The 22735-nt window shown below is 41.3% G+C and overlaps 1 protein-coding gene across 1 annotated transcript; it reads left to right on the top strand.

Moving 5' to 3' along the window:
• Positions 1–940: 940 nt before the first annotated feature.
• Positions 941–19805, top strand: ZBTB11 (zinc finger and BTB domain containing 11). The gene is made up of 11 exons (XM_075715090.1): positions 941–1250; positions 3607–3842; positions 4514–4745; positions 5910–6724; positions 9118–9297; positions 9807–10043; positions 10433–10577; positions 11672–11789; positions 14519–14677; positions 15166–15341; positions 16720–19805. Exons 1-11 carry the CDS (start codon positions 941–943, stop codon positions 17244–17246), a joined length of 3135 nt encoding a protein of 1044 aa, XP_075571205.1. The 3' UTR covers positions 17247–19805.
• The last annotated feature ends 2930 nt before the right edge of the window (positions 19806–22735 follow it).

Here is a 22735-nt window from a genome sequence, read left to right as displayed (position 1 = left end):
AGTTGACATGCAAAAGTATTTTCTTTCTTTCCCTTTACAAATAAAGAGCACGCTCAACACACCGAGACGTAGCCGCCGCGCCACCCTGCCCGCGCCGGTGCAGCTCCTGATAGGTACGCTGAGGCTGCAACGTGAAATCACACCTCCGATTTCCTCGTAGCTCCTACTCCCGAGGCGATTCTGAAGTGGAGACTGCTCGTTTCGCAACTCGGGCTAGAAAGGGATTTATTTAGGAGCGTCCCCTCCTCCCGGCGCCACGGCCGCGCCCGCCCTCAGGGGCTTTGCCCGGCTCTAAGATGGCCGCCCCCAGCCTTCCGCCCGGCCTCTCCTTTGCCCGGCTCCAAGATGGCGGCCCCGTTCCCGCTCCGAGCTGCGCCTTCCCTGAGCACACGCCCCTCCTCCCGCCCCCTCCCCTATGCGCGGGCCTCTGACCTCACTTCCTCTTGTGCAGCAGCCATTTTGTCTTTCCGTCGCTGCTGCTGCCCGAGCTTCTCCCTCCCACCCGCCGCCGCTGGCTGCGAAACTCCAGTTCCCCCCCGGGCCGGGCTCCCGCCGGGCCCGCCGCCCGCGCTCTCCGCCCTCCCGGCGCCTGGCCGAGGGGCCGGCGGAGGCGCGGGAGGCCCCCGTCCCCCTTCCCTCGGCAGCGCAGGCTCCCCCTGCCCCGGCAGGCGCCTCCGCAAGCCCCACGGACCCCCGGCGAGGGCCGGGGCCGCCTCTCCCCCCAGGGGTCCGCCGCATGTGACTGGCCCGGGCGGGCCCAGTCCCGCGCTGCCCCGCAGCCGCCTCCGCCGCGGGGGCGAGAGCCTGACCCGCCTTCCCAGAGCGGCGTGCCCAGCACCGTGCCCTCGCCCGGCGTGGCCCTGAGGGCGCCGGGGAGCCGCGCGGAGGCCGCCCCTCCATCCCCGCGTCCTCCTCCTCCTCCCTCTCCCCCTGCCCCGCCATGTCCAGCGAGGAGAGCTACCTGGCCATCCTGCGCTACCTGACCAACGAGCGGGAGCCCTACGCGCCGGGGACGGAGGGCAACGCCAAGCGGAAGATCCGCAAAGCGGCCGCCTGCTACGTGGTGCGCGGCGGCACCCTCTACTACCAGCGGCGGCAGCGGGACCAGCAGCGCTTCGCCGAGCTCGAGGTGGTGCTGCAGGCCGAGCGCCGCGCCCGCCTCATCCGCGCCGCCCACCTGGCGCCCGACGGCGCCCACCGCACCCGCCTGCAGACCTGGCAGGGGCTCTCGCAGAAGTACTGGTGGCGAGGTGAGCGGGAGGGCGGCCGGGCAGCGGGCGGGGCGACGGGGGCAGGCAGCCGGGCGAGCCCGGCCTGCGGCCCCGCCGGCGCTGGGTCGGTGGCCCGGGTGTGTGAGGGGCGGCGGCCGCCTGCCCTCCCGGGAGAAGGCAGGAGGGGGAACCCTGGCCCGCTTTGGCCGGCCGCTGCCTTCAAAGGCGCCGTCTGTGGGCTGCGGCTGTGGGTCGGGGCTTCGGCGGCCGGCTTCGCCGTGCGAGCTGCGGCCGTGGTCAGCAAGCTGTCCCCTGGCTTCTTGCTCAGCAGCGTATTCCTGTGTTCATGGCATACATGGGAACGCCGAGCGCGACTGTCCCCGCTCAGGCGTTGCGTACGGCCCGCTTGAGGCAGCGATTTCTCAACTTGCACACCCTGCATAGGGCGATGACCCGTTCCATGTGACCTAGTTCAGCTTTTAACCTCATAATGCCTTTTCCAGCTAGCATGTGGACGGTGTGCACGTTGAAATAGTAGAGCTGTTTGTAGTCCTTGCACTCGTCGTTTTATTTGTCCCTTTCTTCCAATGAGAAGCCGAAAAGACCAAACTAATTCTCGGTCGGGTCCTGAATGATGCCATAGCCATTAGAAACGGTAGCGTATGAACATCCATAATTCTTCATCGGACCTCCTTTCGGTTGGGTCGATGACTTGGTATCTGCGTTCCCTTTGGATTTGGTGTTCTGCTTTGTCTGATGTATCCATTAAACAACGATCCTGCTTTTCAGTGGCCCAGGGTCCAGTTTCTGTTTGTACTGCTTCTCTTGTTCTGCTTTTGTCATCCATCAGTCAGCAAGCCTGTCATTTCAGCTTTTTAGTTTTCCCTGTCTTAATTTGGAGGCTTTTTGCTCTAGCTGCAGCCCATCCTTCCACTCCAGATCTCATTGACTTGAAGATCTTTGATGTGAAAAAGGAATTGGCGTGTCAAAGTTGATACATCTACTCTGGATTGTGGTCTCCTTGCCTTTATCTGGTTTCTCATCGTCTGCCCAATATTGGACTGTTCTAGCATTTACTGTTACTTTATGCTGGAAGGTTCCTTAATGGACCTCAGTATATCTTCTGTTCGTCAGAAGAGGGCATTCTGTATTCTGCATCTTTTGATCTTAGTGGTTACCTCTATTTGCACCACCTGTATTCTCTTATTTCTTTTGCACTGAGAATACTACAATTCATGCTGCGCTTTCAGTTCAAGCGTTATGTTTCTCACCTGTGTCTCCTTTAAAACATTGTTTTCCCCTGCTATTATAAAACTCCTCTGCTGCTAGCGGACAGCAGCTTTGACCCAGTCATCATCCCAAGACAGGTGCCAGTCTGTTGTGTCTGTCTGCTCTGTGACTGGGAAGCAATGGGCTGGAGTATGGCCCAGTGGCCAGGAAGGGTGTTAGATTTGAACACCAGAGACCTTCTGTCCTGAGAACTAGCCCTGGTTTCAGATGAAATCAAGGAAACGTAAAAATGTTTGAAATGGGCATGAATGTCTTCAGTTGGAATGCCTTGGGTTGCCTGAAGTCTGTGTTTTCCCCATCCTTACAGAAATATGTATGTAATGATAGTGCATCTCATGCGCTGAAAAGGTGTGAGTACTATGAGTCTAACTGTCAGCCTAGTTTTTGAGGGCTGCTAGATTTGAACTATAGAGACACATGGCTGCTGTTATGTATGCTTTTATATTGTCCTAGTGAAGAAAATGCATTTGGGTTGAAAGCCATACACTGAAAATGCCTTGGTACCTAGAAGAGGACCCTGAGCTTAGGAACTGTTGAGTATCTAAAATTACTTAGTTACACCGGTTAAGGTACTGGTGGGAGATTCATTTCTTTAAACCCCAAAATCATAAGCAATAGATTCAAGTCGGTGTTAATAATATATATCAGCGTCATTGCATACAACACAGTTGGTCCCAATTTTGCAAAAGCCCTTAGACAAACCTTCCAGTTCTTGCCCCCTTTCAGTAAGGACAAGCTGAGATCCACTTGTGTGGGCTAAATGCAGGATTAGGTTACAGCTTTCATTGTCTTGGGATTCTTAGGGTGAATGTATAAATACAAAAATTTTTTCTAGCCTTAAAAATCTTTCTAGGAGAGTCTGCTTGATATAGTGATGTTCTATCTCAAATTAACAATGAATTACACTAGTGACATACGATGTCATACAGTGGTGTGAGAGAAGCAGAACTGGTAAAAAAAGTCAGAGAAGGAAAGTGTAGGTGACTGACTTCATTTTTCTTAGTAAGTGTGTGATATTGTTTTGCTAATCACCTACATATTTAATTACACGTTTAAGGTAAATTGAAGATTAAAAGCCTAATTAAGCTCCATTAATTTTTCTCAGGTATTCTTAAGCAGGTTAAAGATTACATTAAAGAATGCAGCAAGTGCCAGGAAAAGCTAGATCGCTCTAGATCTCTGTCAGATCCTTCTGAAATGCTGGAGGAACTAGGACTGGATGCCAAATCTCATGAAGACAGTAACGAAACAGATGATGAATTGAGTAATACGGCATCAATCCCAGCTGCATCCCCAAAGCCTGTGAAGAAGAAGCCAATAGCGAAGCATGAGCTTGTATTTGTAAGTACTGTTGTTTACATTTGAATGCTTTTAAGATGTTTGTTAATGCATTCTTACTCACATACTTACTTCCCATTGTTGTGATAATCTTATAATAATAAGATGACATAAATTTTGCCAAAGATATTTAATATGTGGAAACAGGTTATTGGTATATATGACGTGAAATTAATTCTAGTACATCATCTTTGGAAAATAAAATCACCCCAACTCCTGTTCATGCATATAGGACCCAAGGGAAGATGAACAGCAAAAGTATAAGTAGTAAAACATCACGTACAAGATTCTCATGGAATCTATATCTATTCCTTAATAAACGATGCTATTTTTATATATAAAATTCTTGTTGATAACTGGGGGCTCATATGCATGTAAAGACTTTTGAGTCTAGAAACCATTTCAGACCATAGCATTGAAAAATATGGTCAAAGAACTGTTTGAATATCCGTGTCTTCCCATGTTTCCAGTTGTCTGGTTTAACTGTGTTTGGAGGGAGGGTGAAGCTTGATGCATTTAAAGAAAGAAAACAATAGTAAAGTTAAGCTGTGTATTATACAAGCTTGAACTGATTGTACAGTTGCAGAAAATAATCCTTTTCTGTGTTTCAGTGTGAATGCTTAAAAAGGCACAGTCTCAATGTAATGAAGTTCTCATAATGTTGTTTATGACAGGTTGACAGTAAGGGCCTTGTGAAGCAGTCATCTTCCAAACATTGTCTGTCAGTCTTAAACCAACTGAATCAGCAGAGGCTTTCCAATCAGTTCTGTGATGTGACTCTGCTGATTGAAGGAGAGGAGTACAAAGCTCACAAATCTGTCTTGGCAGCCAACAGCGAGTACTTCCGAGAGCTCTTCATTGAAAAGGGAGCTGTCTCTAGTCATGAAGCTGTAGTGGATCTGTCAGGTGAATTGTTGTGGGTTTCAAAGCTAGAAATCATAATATCCTAAGTAAGGTGTACAGTATTTGATTCAGTCTTTTTTTGAGTGTTGAAGACAACCAAATATTTTATTTTGCTGTTTTTCTCTCTTTTAATCTAAAAATATTTTGTGTGGATTTTAATGCTAATGTGATCACTCTGGTTTTGCATAATCTGATCTTCCATATTGAATGGACTATGGGATTTCGTCTTAAAACTTCTGAGAAGCTTTGGATTAATTTTTACCTGGCTTAGGCATGTTTTCCCCTTGTACTAGTCACAAACATTAAAAAAAGGAACATAATCAAATGCTTGAATACATCAAGAGGGGATATTGACTAGCTTCTCAGAGAGCTGTTTAGCTGAACAAATACTAAATTGTTTCTTATGTCTGTGAAATGCTGTTATACATGTTTCTGCTTATTTCTCAAACCTTCTGGTACCTTAAAGATAGGAGACGATCCTAAAATAAATGTTCTAAAAATAGCTTTGCAGTGACGAAGAATACTGTACAGAGCATATGCATACTGCGTTGCTTCTTATTAGTTTCTTAACTGTGTCTGTCTCTGCACGAACGATAGACATGCATGAACAACAGATTTCTAGTATGATGGTCCAGAACGTCCCCCAAATTAAATGATTTACAGAACTGTGGAAAACTATACCAAATGCTTATTTTTAAGCTTTTCTATCTACTTATCTATATCTCTGGTTTTTTCATTAGCCACTTCCTTGTCTTATTTTTATGGCACATTAGTTGTTACTTAAGCCCTGACTACTTTCTGAATGTAGCAGGTCCAGAAAGACTTTGGTTAAATTAGGGTTATTCTACTTCAAAAATATTGTGGCTCTCCCAGCATCTTGAAACATTCTTCTAGAGAATTTTATTGTGAAACTTACCTCAGCTCTACTTATTGGAAAAGTTGTCTGAGCTTACTTCCACATAGAAAATACACAAGGAGGATGCTTTTGCTTAAATGACAATTAATTGAGTCCCAGTGGAGGGGCTTCAGTGTTACTTGCAAGTGTGTTTCGCTCTAAATTTCAGACTTAACCGTATCAAAGGTGAACTGTTGTATCCATGATGGGATATTTTGGTGTAATGTGGGGTCATCAGTGTTTGCTCTAATCTCTTGTTTTATTCCTGTTAGGGTTCTGCAAGTCCAGTTTCCTGCCTCTGTTGGAATTTGCTTATACTTCAGAATTAACTTTTGACTTCTGTAGTATGGCAGAAGTGGCCATGCTTGCCCGGCATCTCTTCATGTCAGAGGTCCTCGAAATCTGTGAAAATGTGCACAAACAGATGGAAGAGAAACAAATTACGGTGTACCAAAAGGGAGATGTTCAAACAGTAGAGTCAACACAGAATTTAGCAGTGCAGACTGAAGTTGTGGCACAGCCCGTGGGTAGCGCTGAGCAACCTGAGCTTGCAGCTGGAGAAGTGCCAGTAGCTGTGAACGGAGCTCCTTCCTCTGCTGGGACAGAGGAGGCAGCTGCACCCCAGCCCAACCTCCTGCCCCCAGAGCCTGTGGAGGCCACTCCGGATGATCTTTCGAAGCCTGTGGAGCAGTGTGAAACAGCTGAAAATTACGTCAAGATGCAGCTGCTGGAGAGCATTTCAAATAGCACCGTGTCTGTCATAGAGGCTGAGCCATCAGCTGTGGAAGCCATGGACACACAAAGTCAAACGGAAATTGAGACAGATCAAAATGAAAGTGGTAAAGCAAATGTGGACACTGCTTCTGAAGACTCCTCAGAAACACTCAAGCAAAAACGTGGCAAGCAAAGTAAAGAACAGAGCATTTCAGATTCACAGCCGGAAAGCCTAGCTTCCAGCCAAGATGATACTTACAAAAGCAAGCTTCGCCAACGTTCTGTTAGTGAAGGGGGATATATCAGATTGCATAAAGGAATTGAAAAAAAACTGCAAAATAGAAAGACAAATCCTAAATCTGCAATACAGCAGGTATTCTATCTGTCTTTAGGCCTGTTGTCAGCAATCATCCAGTGTATCGAGACCAATCTGAAAAGACCGTTTCCCAATTCCAAGCACTGTCTGGCAAATGTTTTTCTTTTTTGAGTGCTTAACATTACTGCAAACCAAAGTAACTTTTAAGGTGTGACAGTTGTGCAAAAAAAAAACCCAAAACCCAAAAAAACCCCATTGGCATCAAAATTCCTTCCATATTGAAGATCTTTAGAATGCTCAGTGACCTTAGCCCAGCTTGAGTATCTTCTCACAGCTTCTTATGGTTGGACAGAAGGTGTATCTTCTCCCTAAAATTCTTAATGATCTGGGAATTTAATTCTTAACTAGAATGTGTGTATGTTAGTCATAGACAAATGTATTTATCTATTAGAGAAGTGAGAGCCTACATTTGTTAAGATGATAACAGAGCTTTGGGGATGAAAAATTTGACATTTTATATAGATCTTAAGACATAGTCATAAGTCACAATAGTGCAGTCCTGCTACCCTCAGGTTGGGGTCAGTTAAAAAAAAATGGTTCAAAGAGCACTGGTATTAAAACTCTAGCACTCAGACATATTAAATGTTTAGTAATTGAACTAGTTGTTCCAATTTTTTTTTTTTTTTTTAATGAAACAGTCTTCTTACTCTTTCCCCTTCAGGAGCCTTTCCTCTTCTAGTGCCTATGGATAGCTGACATTGACCACACTGAGCATTAATACATTTGTTTTTGTGACAGAGTACACTTTGCCTTTCTTACTGCATATTGGCTAAATCTTACGAAGAACTGTTAATTTTCAGAGGTGTTCTGTGAGACGTTTACATACTAGAGCCACCAGTCCCATATACAGGGGGATAATTTGTTATCATTACCACACCCTTGTAGATAGAAATTGTAGCATTAGTCTCCTTTTACAGATGGCCACTTTACAGCCCAGATGTTAAAACCAGCACAATCAAAATATTTGATCAACCTATTTATGATGGTTGGAGAATGACAAGGTTTTGTTCTCTTTTGGGAGCTGGAATATCTACCTTTAGGAACAGCTCCTGTTATCTTACTTTGCAGTTTTTAAATCTGGCCTCTTGACAGATGAGGTCTACAGACAGTGGCCACCTATGGAAAAAAGAAATTGGTTTAGAAAATTGCTCAGAATTGGACTCAGGAATAGGTTTCTGCTTTCCTAACAAGTTTCATAGCTTTTAGCATTTTTGTCTTGTGCATCCCTCAACTCCCTCCCACAGCACTGGATGTCGTTTAAGCATTGGGAAAGAGACACTCCTTCCTGAGTTCCCAGTTGTGATGCTGGAAGAATAACAGGAAAGAGAGGTGGCAGGAAAAATGCTGCTGACTTTTGAATTACAGTAATTGCAGTTGGTATGGAGATGTTGGGGATAAAGTGTGCTTTGTATGAATGGATTATTTTCCAAGCTCTTACTAATCATCTGCTCAACAAGATTATTTTTGTGGCTTCACAGTTTAGCCAAGTTTGCATTAGTTTTCAGAGCACCAGCAACATTTTTAAAAAAACTAAAATGTTCTCCCTGTGTTCAGTTTGTTTGGTTTTGAGAGACATGGAAGGGCTAGCATATTTTTAAAAACTGCTAGGTATCTCACTTGTTGAGAGAACAGCAAGAAGAAATGGGGGTGCTTGTACTTTTTTCCCTTGCCTTCCTCTCAGAAACCTGAAGGGGAGATCCCGATACAGGAAATTTCAGCCTAATCACTTACAACTTGGCTTTTAAAAAATATGACACCAAGTTTCTACAAAGGAAAATGAGATTATCAGCTCTAGGTAGCACTGCCAATACTGCCTAACAAAAAAACACTAGTAAGGCTGGAATGCTCTTAACCAGAAAGAACTTTGCTTAAGTTTAACTGCCTGGTTTTTTACAGGTTATTAATAACTCAGTTTTTGCTCACTGGTAAAAATTAATTAGGGCACTTTTTCTTTAATCTGATGACTTTTGTAGTAAAGCAAATGTAGATCCTGAAAAGGGAAGTTGGAGTTTGGGAAAGAGTTGGAAACATTTGATAGAAATTGTGACTGGCAGCACTTTGTGGTTCCTCTGTAATTATCCCTCAGCTCTCACTTAGGCAGTTACTCAGGGCTGAACAGTTAGTTGTCTCTGAACTGGTACGTCATTGTCTGCTGATAATTATTACCAGTTTATGGTTTTAAAACAAGACCAGTTTTCCACCCACCATGAGATCTGTAGTTTTGCAGTGAAGTGAAAGGGGGTAACTTTCTAGCAGCTAAGTAAACTGAGCAAAATTAAGTGGTGGTATAGTAACACACAAGAAACATCAGCTTTTAGTACTAACTTGCAGAGGAAGTATGAAGTACAGTGCAGTGAAGTTCATTCAAGGGTTATGTTTTTCCAACTTAGGTTGCCATGAAGCTGGTACAAAGAGGGAAAAAAATGAAACAGCCCAAAAGAGAAACCATGGAAAATAATGAAGTAGAAGCTCAGCACAAATGCACTGAATGTGGAATGGTGTTCCAGCGGCGCTATGCACTTATAATGCACACACTGAAACATGAAAGATCTAAAGATTATAAATGCCCAGTAAGTTGGGGTTTTTTTTGTCTGTAAACCTCCCTCTTTATGAAAATTTATTCAGTAATGACATTAGTAATTATTTTTCTTGCCTTTTTTCATACATGTATGTATTTTCCTTACGGATTTTGGAGACGGATGCAGCCCTGATCTGGTTGGGGTGGGGTAAAATGTGGTGCAGCCATATGGCCTAACGGCACCGTGTGAGCCACATGGGAGTATGCTTGCTGCTCAGACAGTGCTGGCGTCGACTTTACTTTTAACCTTACCAGTAAATTTGCAACTGTGTTTAGATTAGCCTGGAAGTTAGCCTCATTGGGAAGTGATCAGTGGTTCTGTCAGTAGCCATAAAATTCAAAATTTACAACTATTAATTAACCTGAGATAAAATGCCTATTGGAGTCAGGTTATAGACCTAGCTTATCGTATTACTATAATTAAAACCTTTAATTACCTTTTTTTGGAAATAATTTTGGAGTATTAAATGCAAAGTAAAATTGTAATATTTTCTTTCCCAGTTGTGTAAAAAAGAATTCCAGTATGGTGCCTCCCTGCGAGCCCACCTCGTCCGGCACACTCGGAAGACCGAAGTGAACACTGCAGCTGCTAGCGTAGAAGAGACAGGCGTGTCTTCGGTGAAAGGGAGAACTAAACGGGAATTTATATGTGATATTTGTGGGAGAACTCTACCTAAGCTGTATTCGCTCAGAATACACATGCTCAAACATACAGGTGTAAAACCACATGCATGCAAGGTAAAGATAAAGTCCTTTTACTCTGTAATCAAATTAGTAATGTTTTCTTGGTATTTTAGTATTGACACTCTATCCTAAAATTTAGGTTAATTTCAGTCACTTCAGAATGGGGAAAACTTCTGTAACATGCCTGATGAAAATTCTTGTAGTCCAAGACTGAGAAAACTAGAATGAAGTTGAATCATGAAAGTTCATATTCCTGTGTCTAGAAGAATGTCTTCCCTTGAGTATTCTTTTTTAACAGACCAGTTCTGCCACTGATGCGAAATCACAGGCTTGGCTGTCCTGGTTCCCAAGAAATACAGGAGGTTTTGTTGTGTTTGAAGTTAAACGCCTATTACGTAATGAGTTTTATTTGTCCTGTTCCACTGGATATGGATTTTTTTTAGGTTTGTGGAAAGACCTTTACGTATAAGCATGGATTAAAAATGCACTTAGCTCTCCATGAAGTACAGAAACAGTTCAAGTGTGACTTGTGTGAAAAGTCTTTTGTCACAAAAAGAAGTCTTCAGGAACACATGAGCATTCATACAGGTAAGTGATAAGAAAGAGGATCCTTTTACTTTGATTGGCATTGCATGCTGCTGAACTTTAATATTGTTCTTCAGTGTCAAAAGAACTGTTTAACAAAACAAACAAACAAAAAAAGTAGTTTCTGCTTTTTTTTCTACTGGTCAGGCAGCCGAGATAGAGGTAAGTAGTCATTTTACATTTGTTTTCTGGGCTTATTTTACTGTAGCTTAATGTTATTATGGAAATGTCCTATACAAGAACAGGGGATCATGGTTGGTCTGTTCCTATGTTTTTATGTACGTATTTATGCCTGTATCATGTCAATTCAACAAAGATAGGCAACAGGCTGGAATGTTATGAAGCACTTGCACTTCCAGCCTATCCTTTCAGAGGAAAACATGCTAAGTTAAATCTCTGAGAATCTCCATATATGTTTCACAAGACTTGCTGTACTAATACTGAAACTTTATAAAATCTGGTGTCTTGAAAGATCTTAGCATGTGAAAGATGACAATATGATAATTTAACACAAGCAGAGTTTTAAAACTGTAATGTGTAGAAATTGTCTGTGTTTCCTGTTTCCCTAGCTGGGGGGAATCAAAAATAAGAGACTGTTTCTGTTACAACAATCTGTTCCAGAAATGAAGGAATTTATATTAGTACTCAGCACTCCTAAATTGATAAATTGTAGCGGAAAACGTTTATTTTAAGGGGGTGTTCCACAAGTTCAAGATGCAAGTCATCCGTAAGCAATGCTGCATTGCTGAAGAAGTTGCATATTATAGTGAACACAGGCAATTATTTGTTTTTCACACAAGAGGGCAAATTTTTAGGCTGTTCACGTTTCGTGACTAATTAGTAGCTGCAACGTTGTACCTGTGTTTAAAAACATCTAATAAAATAGAGTTGCTACTCCCCCCTCTGCATATTATTACATTAGCACATAGGAAGTATGTTTAAAAATTCCATCCGTGTGTAATTAAACCAACTTCTCTTTGTAGCACTGCTCTTATTACTTAAGATAAATTATATGAGAAGAAAAAAAACACTCTCACAAAGCACTCCAGAGACACAGAGGCCTGGCTGCATAACATGTTTCGTTTTGTTTTTGTCAGGAGAATCCAAGTATCTTTGCTCCATCTGTGGAAGATCTTTCCACAGGGCATCAGGACTCAGTAAGCACATAAAGAAGCACCAGCCAAAGCCTGAAGTTCGTGGATATCAGTGTACCCAGTAAGTTGGTTGGTGGGGTTTTTTTGTGGGCTTTTTTTCCTTAACAGTAATGATCCTAGTAATTTTAAAGATTAAAAGCAGCTCCTTGTTGTAGCATAAAGCTGTTCATTGGCCTGGAATAAGACTTTTAAAACATAGGAGTCAAAAATGCACTTTTGTTGATACATGCATTGGAGAGAAAAAGCTTGTTTTTTAACTGTTACCTAGCTCTAGTTTCATACAGTTGTGTTTTAATGGGTGTGTTTGCACTTGTAGCTGTAATCAGTAGCTATGTGATTTTAAAGCTCCCTTGTAGGACAGATAGAAGAGCTGTAAGCTTGTCAGAGGTGAAGGGCATTCAGCCTGTCTTTGCCATCTTTTACTGTGATAGTTGGTTTCAGCTTAATTTGAAAATTTCCTATGCGGTCTACGATGTCATATACTTGTGTGCCCTGAAATACATATGGTGTTTAGCAAACAGCTCTGCGGGAACATCATGAATTAAGACTCAGTGGCTATTGCAGTTCACTTGATTATAAAACTTGCATGACCACTTAAATATCTTTGCATTATGTAGGCACTTTAGTTTAGCAGAAACTCTGTAACTGGAAAGAGCATGTCTCCTAGTGCATTAGCAAAACATGGATACTTTTTCCATGACCAAGCAGACTATAGGAGAATCTTTCAAGTGACCTGCAAAAGTACAAATGGTGCTTCATTTCCAAACTGTCAGTTAGGTCTCTGGAAAACTCTTGGGTATTAAGAGGGGTTGTACAATTTATATGATTGCCTGTATGCAACTCATGGTTTTAATGAAAGCTTTAATCTAAAGTATTGTTTAAAGTATCTCTGGTAGTGCTGCTGTGTGCTAGCAAAACCAGTATTTTCTAACTGCTGAAATCTCACTTTAAGTCTGTCAGCAATGTCTTTATTTAGTGCTTTGTCATGCTAAAAATACCCATCTTAAAAATACAAAGAATAGACTTAATAGGGTCCACAACAGGGACAGAACTGTTTAATGAAACATACTAGGGAAGGCAATTTTGGCTTTGAAGGAGAAATATATTTAAAAAAATAGATTTTTTTCTTTTTTTTTTTTTTTTTTTTTTTTTCCTCAAGGCAGTACAGTCATGGATGCAAAAGATTACCTTGACACAGAAGATATTTTGATTCCCCAACCCCTTCAAAACAGGCACAGTCCTTGTTTCTTCTACAGTGAAGACCTCTACTAAGAATATTATTCATGTTGTCACAGATGGTTTAGAGAGCTTCACTAAGCAATAACCAGACTTCAGTTTTCTAGTTTGGTGGCTTGGTCTGTAAATCTGCCTGCCAGGCTTGAGTTTGAGCTTCTGGCCCAGTTGAACAAAGCTTAACAACCCTGCTTACTGCAGGGGGGTTGGGCTCGATGATCTCTCAAGGTCCCTTCCAACCCAAAGCATTCTATGATTCTATGATTCTATTTTCCTAAAACATTTGTGGAAGTTTTTCAGTGAAGTAGGTATTCGATTAAATTTCAGTAGTGCATCAGAGGGTCCAGAGGGTGGTGGTTCCTTGATATTTTTTTTTTCTTCCAAACTTCTCTAATGGCTTTTGTAAATATGCAGTCCTTGAGGGGAGAGCACCAAGTGCCAATCCCATTCAAGACCCTCAGGGGTCTTTGTGGTACTTTTTGATGTGGATCTGCAAACCCAGGATCCCCAAGAGCCCCGTTTGAACTGGAGCTGTCAGTTTTTCCAGCTTAGGAGTAGGAGGTTGTTTGGGTGTCTCAGGGACCATCACCTTTCCCTCACCTCCCCCTTCTTTTCTCCACCCCCCCCCCCCCCCTTTTCTTTTTTCCCTCAAAAGCGAAGAAGGATTTTTTCCTCTCTAGAATGCCCATTCTTTGGGAAATGTAGTATTAAAAGTTTTGTTTCTGTATGGAAGCTTTTTTGTTTTCAGATTCCACTGGAGGTTGGGAATTCTGAGATTCCCTCATTCTAGAGGTTGATCAGCTGTAGAAGGTGAATCCTTCACCTTCACTTACTGGCATTTCTCTGCCTCTGTCCTTTCTTGAGTCATACAGGTATATGATGTTACATGAGGAAGAGATGCAGATGATCGGGCAAAGATGTCTGAAGAGCAGAATTTCTTTCATACCAAGAGGAGCTAGTGATTTGTAATTTCATATAGTCATACTATGGCAAGGTGTAAATGAAGGAAAACTAGGAATTTGCCAGGGTTTAGATGTATACAAACAGCAAGCTAAAGAATACGTATCACTAGTTTCAGATACGTTCTTGTTGGATTCTGAATTTGGTTTTTAATTTCTAAAAAAATATATTTGAGCATTACAAGCAACAAATCCCAGTTATCTTTGTATCAATAATTAATCCTCTTTGGTTAAGGGAAGAAACAGCTGTTACTATCCTCGTAAGTTCATATGGTATAATACAAATTTCTGATGTCTTCCAGTTGGTTTGCCTTTGATTATTCCCCATAAAAATAACAGAAAGAATATAGTTACCTGTAACAGACAGAAGTGTTTCAGAGGGCCTCAAGTTATATTCCAGACTGTCAGATAAACTGCTCTTCCTTTTAACTGTCCCTAGTTTGGAAAGGGATTGTGATTTATATGGATGTTGATGACACAATAGATGTTGTCTGCTCAAAGTATTTAGTTGCCATTAAAGAAGAGGGTTCCAGTGCCTTTGAAATCAGGATCACCAAGATCTTTCTTACATGGGATGCTAAAACCTTTACTGTTACAGGTGTGAAAAGAGTTTCTATGAAGCTCGAGATCTTCGGCAGCATATGAATAAACATTTAGGTGTGAAGCCATTTCAGTGTCAGTTCTGTGGAAAATGTTACAGTTGGAAGAAAGACTGGTATTCTCATGTAAAGTCTCATTCTGTCACAGACCCTTATAGGTAAGAGGAAATTCCTTTAACAACTGAAATACACTAATCAATATGAGCGTATACAGATCCACAGCCAATCAACAAAGAGCTGCCTAGTCCATTGTTAAAGTACCAATTGATTGATGTTGGCTGGGGTCTTGAGTACTTGAGAAGGGATGGGTGACTTCAGGTAGTGTGGTCTGACTGTTAACCTGCTGGCACAATCGTGGAACTAATATATACGAAGTTGTAGCAGGAGACACTTAATTGATGAAGTTAGAAATGCATTGTATGTGATCTCACTTCTCTAGAATGGTAAGTGGAAGCTTTGTGGCTATGAATAAGAGAAAATGTAGCTCAGTCCAGCACTATTATTTCTAATTATGGAACTACTTGTCATATGAGACAGAGTTCCCATTAAACTTTGCCTACTATAATTAAAGTGCATTTTGGTTTAAAAAGCATAACATAAGCACAGAATAACGGTTTCAACAGATTTCTCACTTAACACATTTTAGGTGTAATATATGTGGTAAAGAATTTTATGAGAAAGCTTTGTACAGAAGACATGTAAAGAAAGCCACACATGGTAAAAAAGGAAGAGCAAAACAAAATCTGGAACGAGTTTGTGAGCATTGCGGAAGAAAATTCACACAACTCCGGGAATATAGGAGACACATGAACAATCATGAAGGTATGTAGAGAACAAGTAGTCATGACATCCCTCAACCCCTAAAAAGATTATGGGGAAAGGGGTTATTGTTTCTTTGAGTCTGTGTGTGTCCTGCATTGCAAGACGCACAGAAGTTCTTACAGACTCTCCAGTTAGTTTTATGCTAGCCCCGGTTTGTTAACTTGCTTCCAGTGATTCCCAGAAGTGGCTGTTGGGATCGTCCTAAAACTGCACTCACACAGAGGGACAGTGACAATTTGTTCCTCTCAGAACGTTAATCGAAGAGGACCTTTTTTAGAAGTGATTAAAAGATGTATATCTGGCAAAGAATTTGATGTAGTAAAACATTCTCCATTCTGAAAGGTGCACACGGTTAACAAAGTATTCTTCAAACGGGAGAGTGATTGGCCTGAATTTAAAAAAAGGACCACTGTTGTAAAGTGGTCAGCTTCTTAATTTATAACAAGCAGTAAACTATATGATGTTTGGGGAAAATACAAAAACATTTTATAATTTAAAAAAAAAAGTATGTGCATTTTTACTTTAGATGTGAAGTGTGATACTGACTTTGGAGTATTTGGTTGTTCCAGCTGTGTTGGAAGTCTATATATATTCCTATCTTGGGGCAAAAACCACTTTTTGAAGCATATCTCCTTTTAAAGAGCTGTTATGAATGAATCTAAGAGCTGACTAACTATTGAAATAGAGATTTAGTGTTTGTTTCTAAACAGAGGTGGTGTCCTGTAAATAGGTACCTAGCCTAAACCTACAGTAACTGGAAAACCCAGTACTGAAATAGTGTTTGTTGCCACACACACGCCCCATTAGATACTACAGACCACAGAACTCAGACGTTGTAAGGCAGAATAAGATTATACAAACATCAGGTGCAGTATTTGAACACATGTAGCATGGAGGAGGGAAAAAGCCGTAGATGGCATTATAAGCTAACTAGAGTAAGTGCTGGTTTGATGACACCTGTATAGTAAGATTTATAGAAACAAAGTGTGACTAGGAATGTAAGTGCCAAATTCTATGAAGTAAAACATGGTTTCAGAAAGGCATCACCAGCAAAAAATAATTAGAACTTTATTAAGCGGTATGCCCTTAAAATAGGGGAGAAACTGCGTTAAAAGGAATTTTGAAAAGAAAAAAAGCTTTTAAAGTAAAATGTTAGATTGGGCAGAGCACTTGTGGAAAATCTTACCATTTGATGTATTATGCTTGCATTATATTGTAGTACAGAAGTGGTAAACAAGATCTCTTTCTTACATGGAAAAAGTTATAGTACTTCTTTTGTTCTTTTATACTGCTGTTCTCCTCGTCACTTCTCATCATGGCTTGTGCATATTTATGGACACTGACGATCATCTGCTCCTTGCTTTCCTTTTGAGAACAGGTGTGAAGCCATTTGAATGTCTAACCTGCGGAGTAGCCTGGGCTGATGCACGGTCATTGAAGCGTCACGTGAGGACGCATACTGGAGAACGACCGTACGTCTGTCCAGTGTGCAATGAAGCCTACATAGATGCCCGGACGCTACGGAAGCACATGACCAAGTTTCATAGGGACTACGTACCCTGCAAAATTATGCTGGAAAAAGATACTCTTCAGTTTCATAACCAGGGGACACAGGTGGAGCATGCCATCAGCATTTTAGCAGCAGACGTGCAGGAACAAGAAACTGAGATTAGCGTTGGTGGTGGTGAGATTGAGACTGTGGTAGTGACAGGAGAGACGCTTGAAGCCATCGAAGCAGTTGCAGCTACTGAGGAATGTACGTCGGTCTCTACTCTTTCTGACCAAAGCATCATGCAGGTGGTGAATTATGTATTGGCGCAACAGCAAGGACAGAAAATGGCTGAAGTGACACAGGCCATTGAAACTGTTGAAGTAGAAGTGGCCCACGTTACAAAGACTGACTGAATATAGTATATGAGAGAGCAAGAAGGGTGAGGTCTTATGATCTGCGAGAGCAAAGTATTTAACTGGGTATCTGAGGCTTACAGTAATACCTATTTTCAAACAGTTAATCCCCAGTACTGAATGTCTTGGTAACGAAATACTGCACCATGCATTACGGGGAAAAAGCTAAGATGCTTCAGTGTGCGCCAAAGCTTTGCAGGCTAAGATTTCTGCACTGGTCATAACTGTTAAAAAAAAAAAAAAAAAAAAAAAAAAAGTTTTCTGTGTCATGGAGTAAGTACAATGCTGTAACTTTAAAAAAACAAAAAGGAAAAAAAAAATATAAGGAGGCTGCACTAAAAACTAGAAATGCACAGCTATTGGTAGCATTTTTTTACTTCTGTTTTTATGTGCATTTCTTCAAGTTTGTGAGCGAATTACCTGTATTGGATTCTGCTTGTTTACTCCCCAAGACACGGGGATGTTAGAATGCTTTGTGCAGCGTGTGCTTCATGTGACATACAGAAAATGTGAGGCTTTTTTCTTTGGGTAGATGCATCGTCGGCAGTTAGTGAATCCCAGTTTTGAAGAACTTACTTAAATTCCAGGTCCAAGGTTCACCAAAACGCTGTAAAATGTTTTACAGATAATGGGCAGGGGTCCGCCAAAGTCTGAGAAAGTGGTTCTCTGAGACGGATTGTGAATTTAAGTTGACCAGAGGACAGCTCACTACAGGGAGACTGCTTAGAGAAGTAAACTGCTTTTTATTTGTGAGTGAGGAGCTTACACTTCATCCTCTATGCACAACCGTGCTTCGTTTAATGACGTTTGGTTGCGTAAAGGAAGCTGTCGCCTGCATTGTTGTATGCATCCAAAGCAGGCAACCTAATGATGGATGTTTCTAATTTTGCATTACATTTGATGTAGAAACTCTCAAGTGAAAAATGTCTAATGGCACACTTCTTTGGCAGGGTAAATATACAGAACAAGTCCAGCTACTCACGATCTGATCTTGTCTTTTATTATGTTGAAAGGAGGAGCCCTGATAATTCCCAAATGGGACACATAGCAATATCAGTATAGAGAACTATGAAAGTGTTAGTATGGGGTAAAAATTAAATTTTTGTCAAAATACCAGTCTCCAGAAGACCTTATTACTGCTGCTGTAAGAAAATACTTCTGGGGCAAGCTAATTCCTGGTGTTACACCACATAGATGGAAAAATTCTTACTGGGTTTTCCTGCGAGTAAGCATGAGTCACAGCCATGCTTGGCCCAAGTTTAAATGTTTCTGATTTAATACCACGGACAGTGCACATCTTAATCTGTACAAGGTGTGGGTTCTTTCATTGTTGGTTGTTTGGGTGTTTTTTAAGCAAGAAACATGTCTGTCGAGGTAACCGAACGTGCTACACACATGAACTATCAGAACTGTATTCTTTAAATTGTTCTCAGTCTATAGTATTATCAAATGTTTCCCAACTTGGACAGCAGCAAGATATCCAAGGAGCCAGAAGCCTGTAATATTGCAGGGTAAACTGCGTAAATAAAGTTACATGCATATAACTCTGTACTACCTGTGAAACAGATCCTCTGAACAAAATGTAAGCAAAATCTGTGACAAAGTAACCACTTCATTTGAATTAGTATTTCTACTTTTCATCTTATTTAACTATTTGAGTATCTGTCTACTAAGCTACAGAATGGACTGTTCTTTTTATACTTTGCAAGCATGTAGATAAGCAGTTGTTGAAAATTTTTTAAGCAACCTGTAGTCTGAGTTCCTGCCTTGGATCTAAATTAATCTGTAGATGACTATTTCAAAGGTCAAGGCCTTCCTGCAGAGAAGTAATGTAGTTATTTATACATCCTGCAGCCCTTTACAATTGTATTCTTTTTCTAATTACCAAATGGAGTAAAACTAAAATGAATACTTAAAAAAAAAAAAATACTGCTAGCTGTAACTCTTGGATTTTTGTATGATCAAGAATCTGGAGATAGCCATCCTGCTTCAAATTAAAATACTGCCATTATGATGGAAAAAGATTTAAAAGATCGCTAGGTAAACTTTAAAATTTATGTCAGTGTTTGTATCTTACAAATAATTATGTATTACTAAAGTGAGGAAACGTTTGAGGAAAAATAGCTGTAAATAGTGCTAGAACATTATTTGTATATTTAGTGTGTTACCTTACAAAAAGAATATTACCAGCACCTTAGTTTAATCTTTGGTGCATTTATTTATTTGCCCAACCTATGGAAGAGACAGAAGTGAATCTGAATTTTGGAGCCTTGTTACCCACTGTAAAAATGCTTTAACTGACTTGATGGCCTGCCATTTAAAAATTAAAAACAAATCGCAAAAAAGTTGTTTCCTGAACAAGACTCAGCCAGGAACATCAAAGCTGAATGTTGTGACACCCCTTTCTTAACATACTCTGCCTTAGCTTTTCAGAAGGGCATCAGGTAAGTAGGGAGTGTCACTCTTAGCTTTGCTGTTCCTGTATGTGTGAAGTTGCCTTATGTTTTTCTTTAGATTTCAGCTCTTAATTTAAGATGTTCACTACCCTTCTGCAATCTATTTGAAGTCAGGCTGCAAATAAGCAGTTGATATTATTTAATTTGAATTTTTTTTTTCTTAAATAAAGTTCATGAGAAGTGTCCATTTATAAAGTATTCCTAGTGAATTCCTGTACATAATGAATTTGATCTGTACATTCTGCTGTTTTTATTTAGTGTTAGATGTATAAAGTTACGGTTATTTCCGTCATTAAATAAACCGAGCTTTGCCATGAATTACTCTTTCAAGCAACTTTGGGTTTGGGTGATTTTTTTAGGGGGGGTTGGGGGGGATTACAGAATTATTTATTCCTCTTCAGTGTTTAACCTTTCATATATAGATAGATGTCTGGTCAGAGTAGTTCTAGTAACACCTATTTTTTAATTTTTGCTTAAGTCTCAAAAAATTAACTCATATGAGAAAAGGAAACCCCCTTGTGCCAGAACATGGCTATGCAAGAGCGCAAGGTTTAGCCTATTTAACTCTTCCGTGAGCCCATATAGGTAACCAACCTAAGTGGGAAGTACGTAATTAAATAAAAGCAAGGTTTTCAAAAGGCTGAGTGCTGAAGGAGTAACGTGGCCTACCATTGAACAAACGCTAGTCAAAGGGACGCAACTACAGATGAAAAACAGCAAAGCGCTGCGTGGATCATTTTTCCCCTCCTCTTGTTGCCACTGGAGCTAGAACCATGCCATTCCTGGCTGTTAAAGGAAGAGCCACGAATTTCTAAAGCATTGGAATGGTGGATACATTGAATATGACAACATTCAGGAGCCAGCCTTACAGCTGCCTGCTGCTGACAAGGTGGGGGAGCCTAGCATCTCCGGAGCAGTTCTTCACGGAGACCTGCCCTCGTGCAGAAGAGTTCCTACTTTGTTGGCACCCTCAGGCGTGGGGCTGGGAGGGGAATGCGCTTACAAGTCCAGCGTGGCTTTGAAGGTACTTTTCAGAAAGTAACAGTTTGTCTTGCACCCCTATGAAAGGTTTGTCCCGGGGGCAGTGTTTCTTGGGTGAAGTGCCCTGCCTTTCAGATGGTAACATCACTCAGTATTCACTTACTCGGTGCTTTTAGATGTGTGGCAGCCCAAGCTCTTCTGGTGGAGGCCTTAAATTTTACACGTGAACAGGTCTGTGTTAACCAAGCATCTTGAGTAACAAAACTAAAGCACAGCCTAAGCTACTTGCTAGTTTCACAACTGCTCTTTAGGCAATTCTGTATAGTGGAGGTTGGTGTACATGTGAACGTGAAAGGCTACCGCAGTTACACTTCCTTCACAAAAGCAAAGGCAGAATTATGATTTTATAACGAGCGACTGAGCATCAGCCAACCCTTTATATGCAACTGCTATGTTTACAAATTATGGAAAGCTGGGGGAGAAGAGGAGAGATAATTATGGTTTTATTATGACTCACATTACCTTAAATTAATACACTTGTATTGCAAGGAAAACATAAACATAGGCTCATGACATCAAGTTTCCGTGGAGCTCTCGCTACAGAACCACAAAGGCTTTATTTGTGCATCCGTCTCATCAGGAAATCCAATCCCAAGAACCAAATTTAAGAACTAAGTCACAAGATTAGCAAAGGCTTTTAGGATCTCACTATATGCCACTGAATTAAAAAAAAAAAAAAAACCAACAAAACAAAACACGCTCTAATTGCTAGCTGTGACAGTCCCTGCCACTCTTACCCGCTCTACCTAGCCCAAAGGGCAGCTGGCATGTATGTATCTATACCACAAAAAGTGCGCACTGTAGAGTTCAAAGGTTTGCTTTGGTAACTAAATATTGCTTGGACTCCCACCACTCCAGACTTTTAAATGGAAGTGCATAAACCGAAATGTAACACGCTACATACAGTGTTCAAGTGTAACAGTTCATGTTTCATGCTTTTAATTCTATGGATAACTGTGCACCTATCCTGAGGCAATGGCTCCAAATCACCAAACACAAGTAGCTTTCCTAAGCAAGCACTACATAGTTTTAAAGATGCCAATATATCAAAATTAGAGAACAGTAGGAGATCCCTTCATTAATAAAACCAGAAGAAATAAAGAAGGTGTTAACAGGCTGAAGTAAAAAGGAATTTGTTAATTGTCCAATTTTTATGGTGTTCTAGTGTCTCTTGGCAGAGGAACTAGACAAGTTACAGGGGCTTTAGAATGTAACCAACCTTCCCTTCTGTAGCTTAAGGGCAGAACTACTCAGCATTCCTCAATTTGTAATTTTATAATGAATTAAAAAAACCCCCGACTTCTTTTCGCAGAACACCTTTTAAGGCTACTAACTACTCAAAAAGCCTTCTTGAAATTCTGTTGCTTTTCCCAACAGATTTATCTTCTTATCTTACGGCAGCCTAGAAAAGAGTTCTAGTTACACCAGTGATTTCCAATAGTGTAAAACCTCAGTTTGCCTCTGCAGGAAGCAGAAGCTGCCATTTTCTCAAAAACCGACTTTTCCTCCCAGGTCTCCTCACAACGAAAGCTCTGGTAAAGCCACCCCCAGCAGACAGAACCCAGCACAGGCGTGCGAGTTCTGACAAGGAGGTGCTCCACAAGTCTGGCAGAGACGGAGATCAAGCGCATCAGGCCTGAATGTGGCTGCTGCCGTGGTGGTCACGTCAGGACACGATAGCTGGTTTTGTCAAAGTTGGCTGAATACTGTTAACTGGGTCATCTATGACATGGGAGTAAGCCCATGCAATTAAAAATAGCATCCATCAGTCACCTTACAGACATGCTGGTTGGGTACTTCTTTCTGCTGACGAAATACAGATTTCTGAGAATCTGGACAGTGCACCTCCTATGCTTTTAAAGGAATGAATTTAGGTGCATACGGGGCTACCCCCAGGACTGCCTGAAACACTGCCTCTAGTAGGCGACTGCACCGTTTGGGTTTGGTTTTTTTTTTTTTTAATTAGTATTTTAATATAGTTAGCATTAGGAT

The sequence above is a fragment of the Pelecanus crispus genome, chromosome 1, assembly GCF_030463565.1.
Source record: "Pelecanus crispus isolate bPelCri1 chromosome 1, bPelCri1.pri, whole genome shotgun sequence".
NCBI lineage: Eukaryota > Metazoa > Chordata > Aves > Pelecaniformes > Pelecanidae > Pelecanus > Pelecanus crispus.
This window is presented reverse-complemented; position numbering and strand designations above follow the sequence as displayed.

Bases quoted from the DNA above. Each gene is read 5' to 3' on its own strand.
- ZBTB11 (XM_075715090.1), top strand. From the start codon at position 941: ATGTCCAGCGAGGAGAGCTACCTGGCCATCCTGCGCTACCTGACCAAC. The intron at 6,725-9,117 runs GTATTCTATCTG...TTTCCAACTTAG, and splicing joins CTAAATCTGCAATACAGCAG to GTTGCCATGAAGCTGGTACA. The intron at 15,342-16,719 runs GTATGTAGAGAA...TTTTGAGAACAG, and splicing joins ACACATGAACAATCATGAAG to GTGTGAAGCCATTTGAATGT.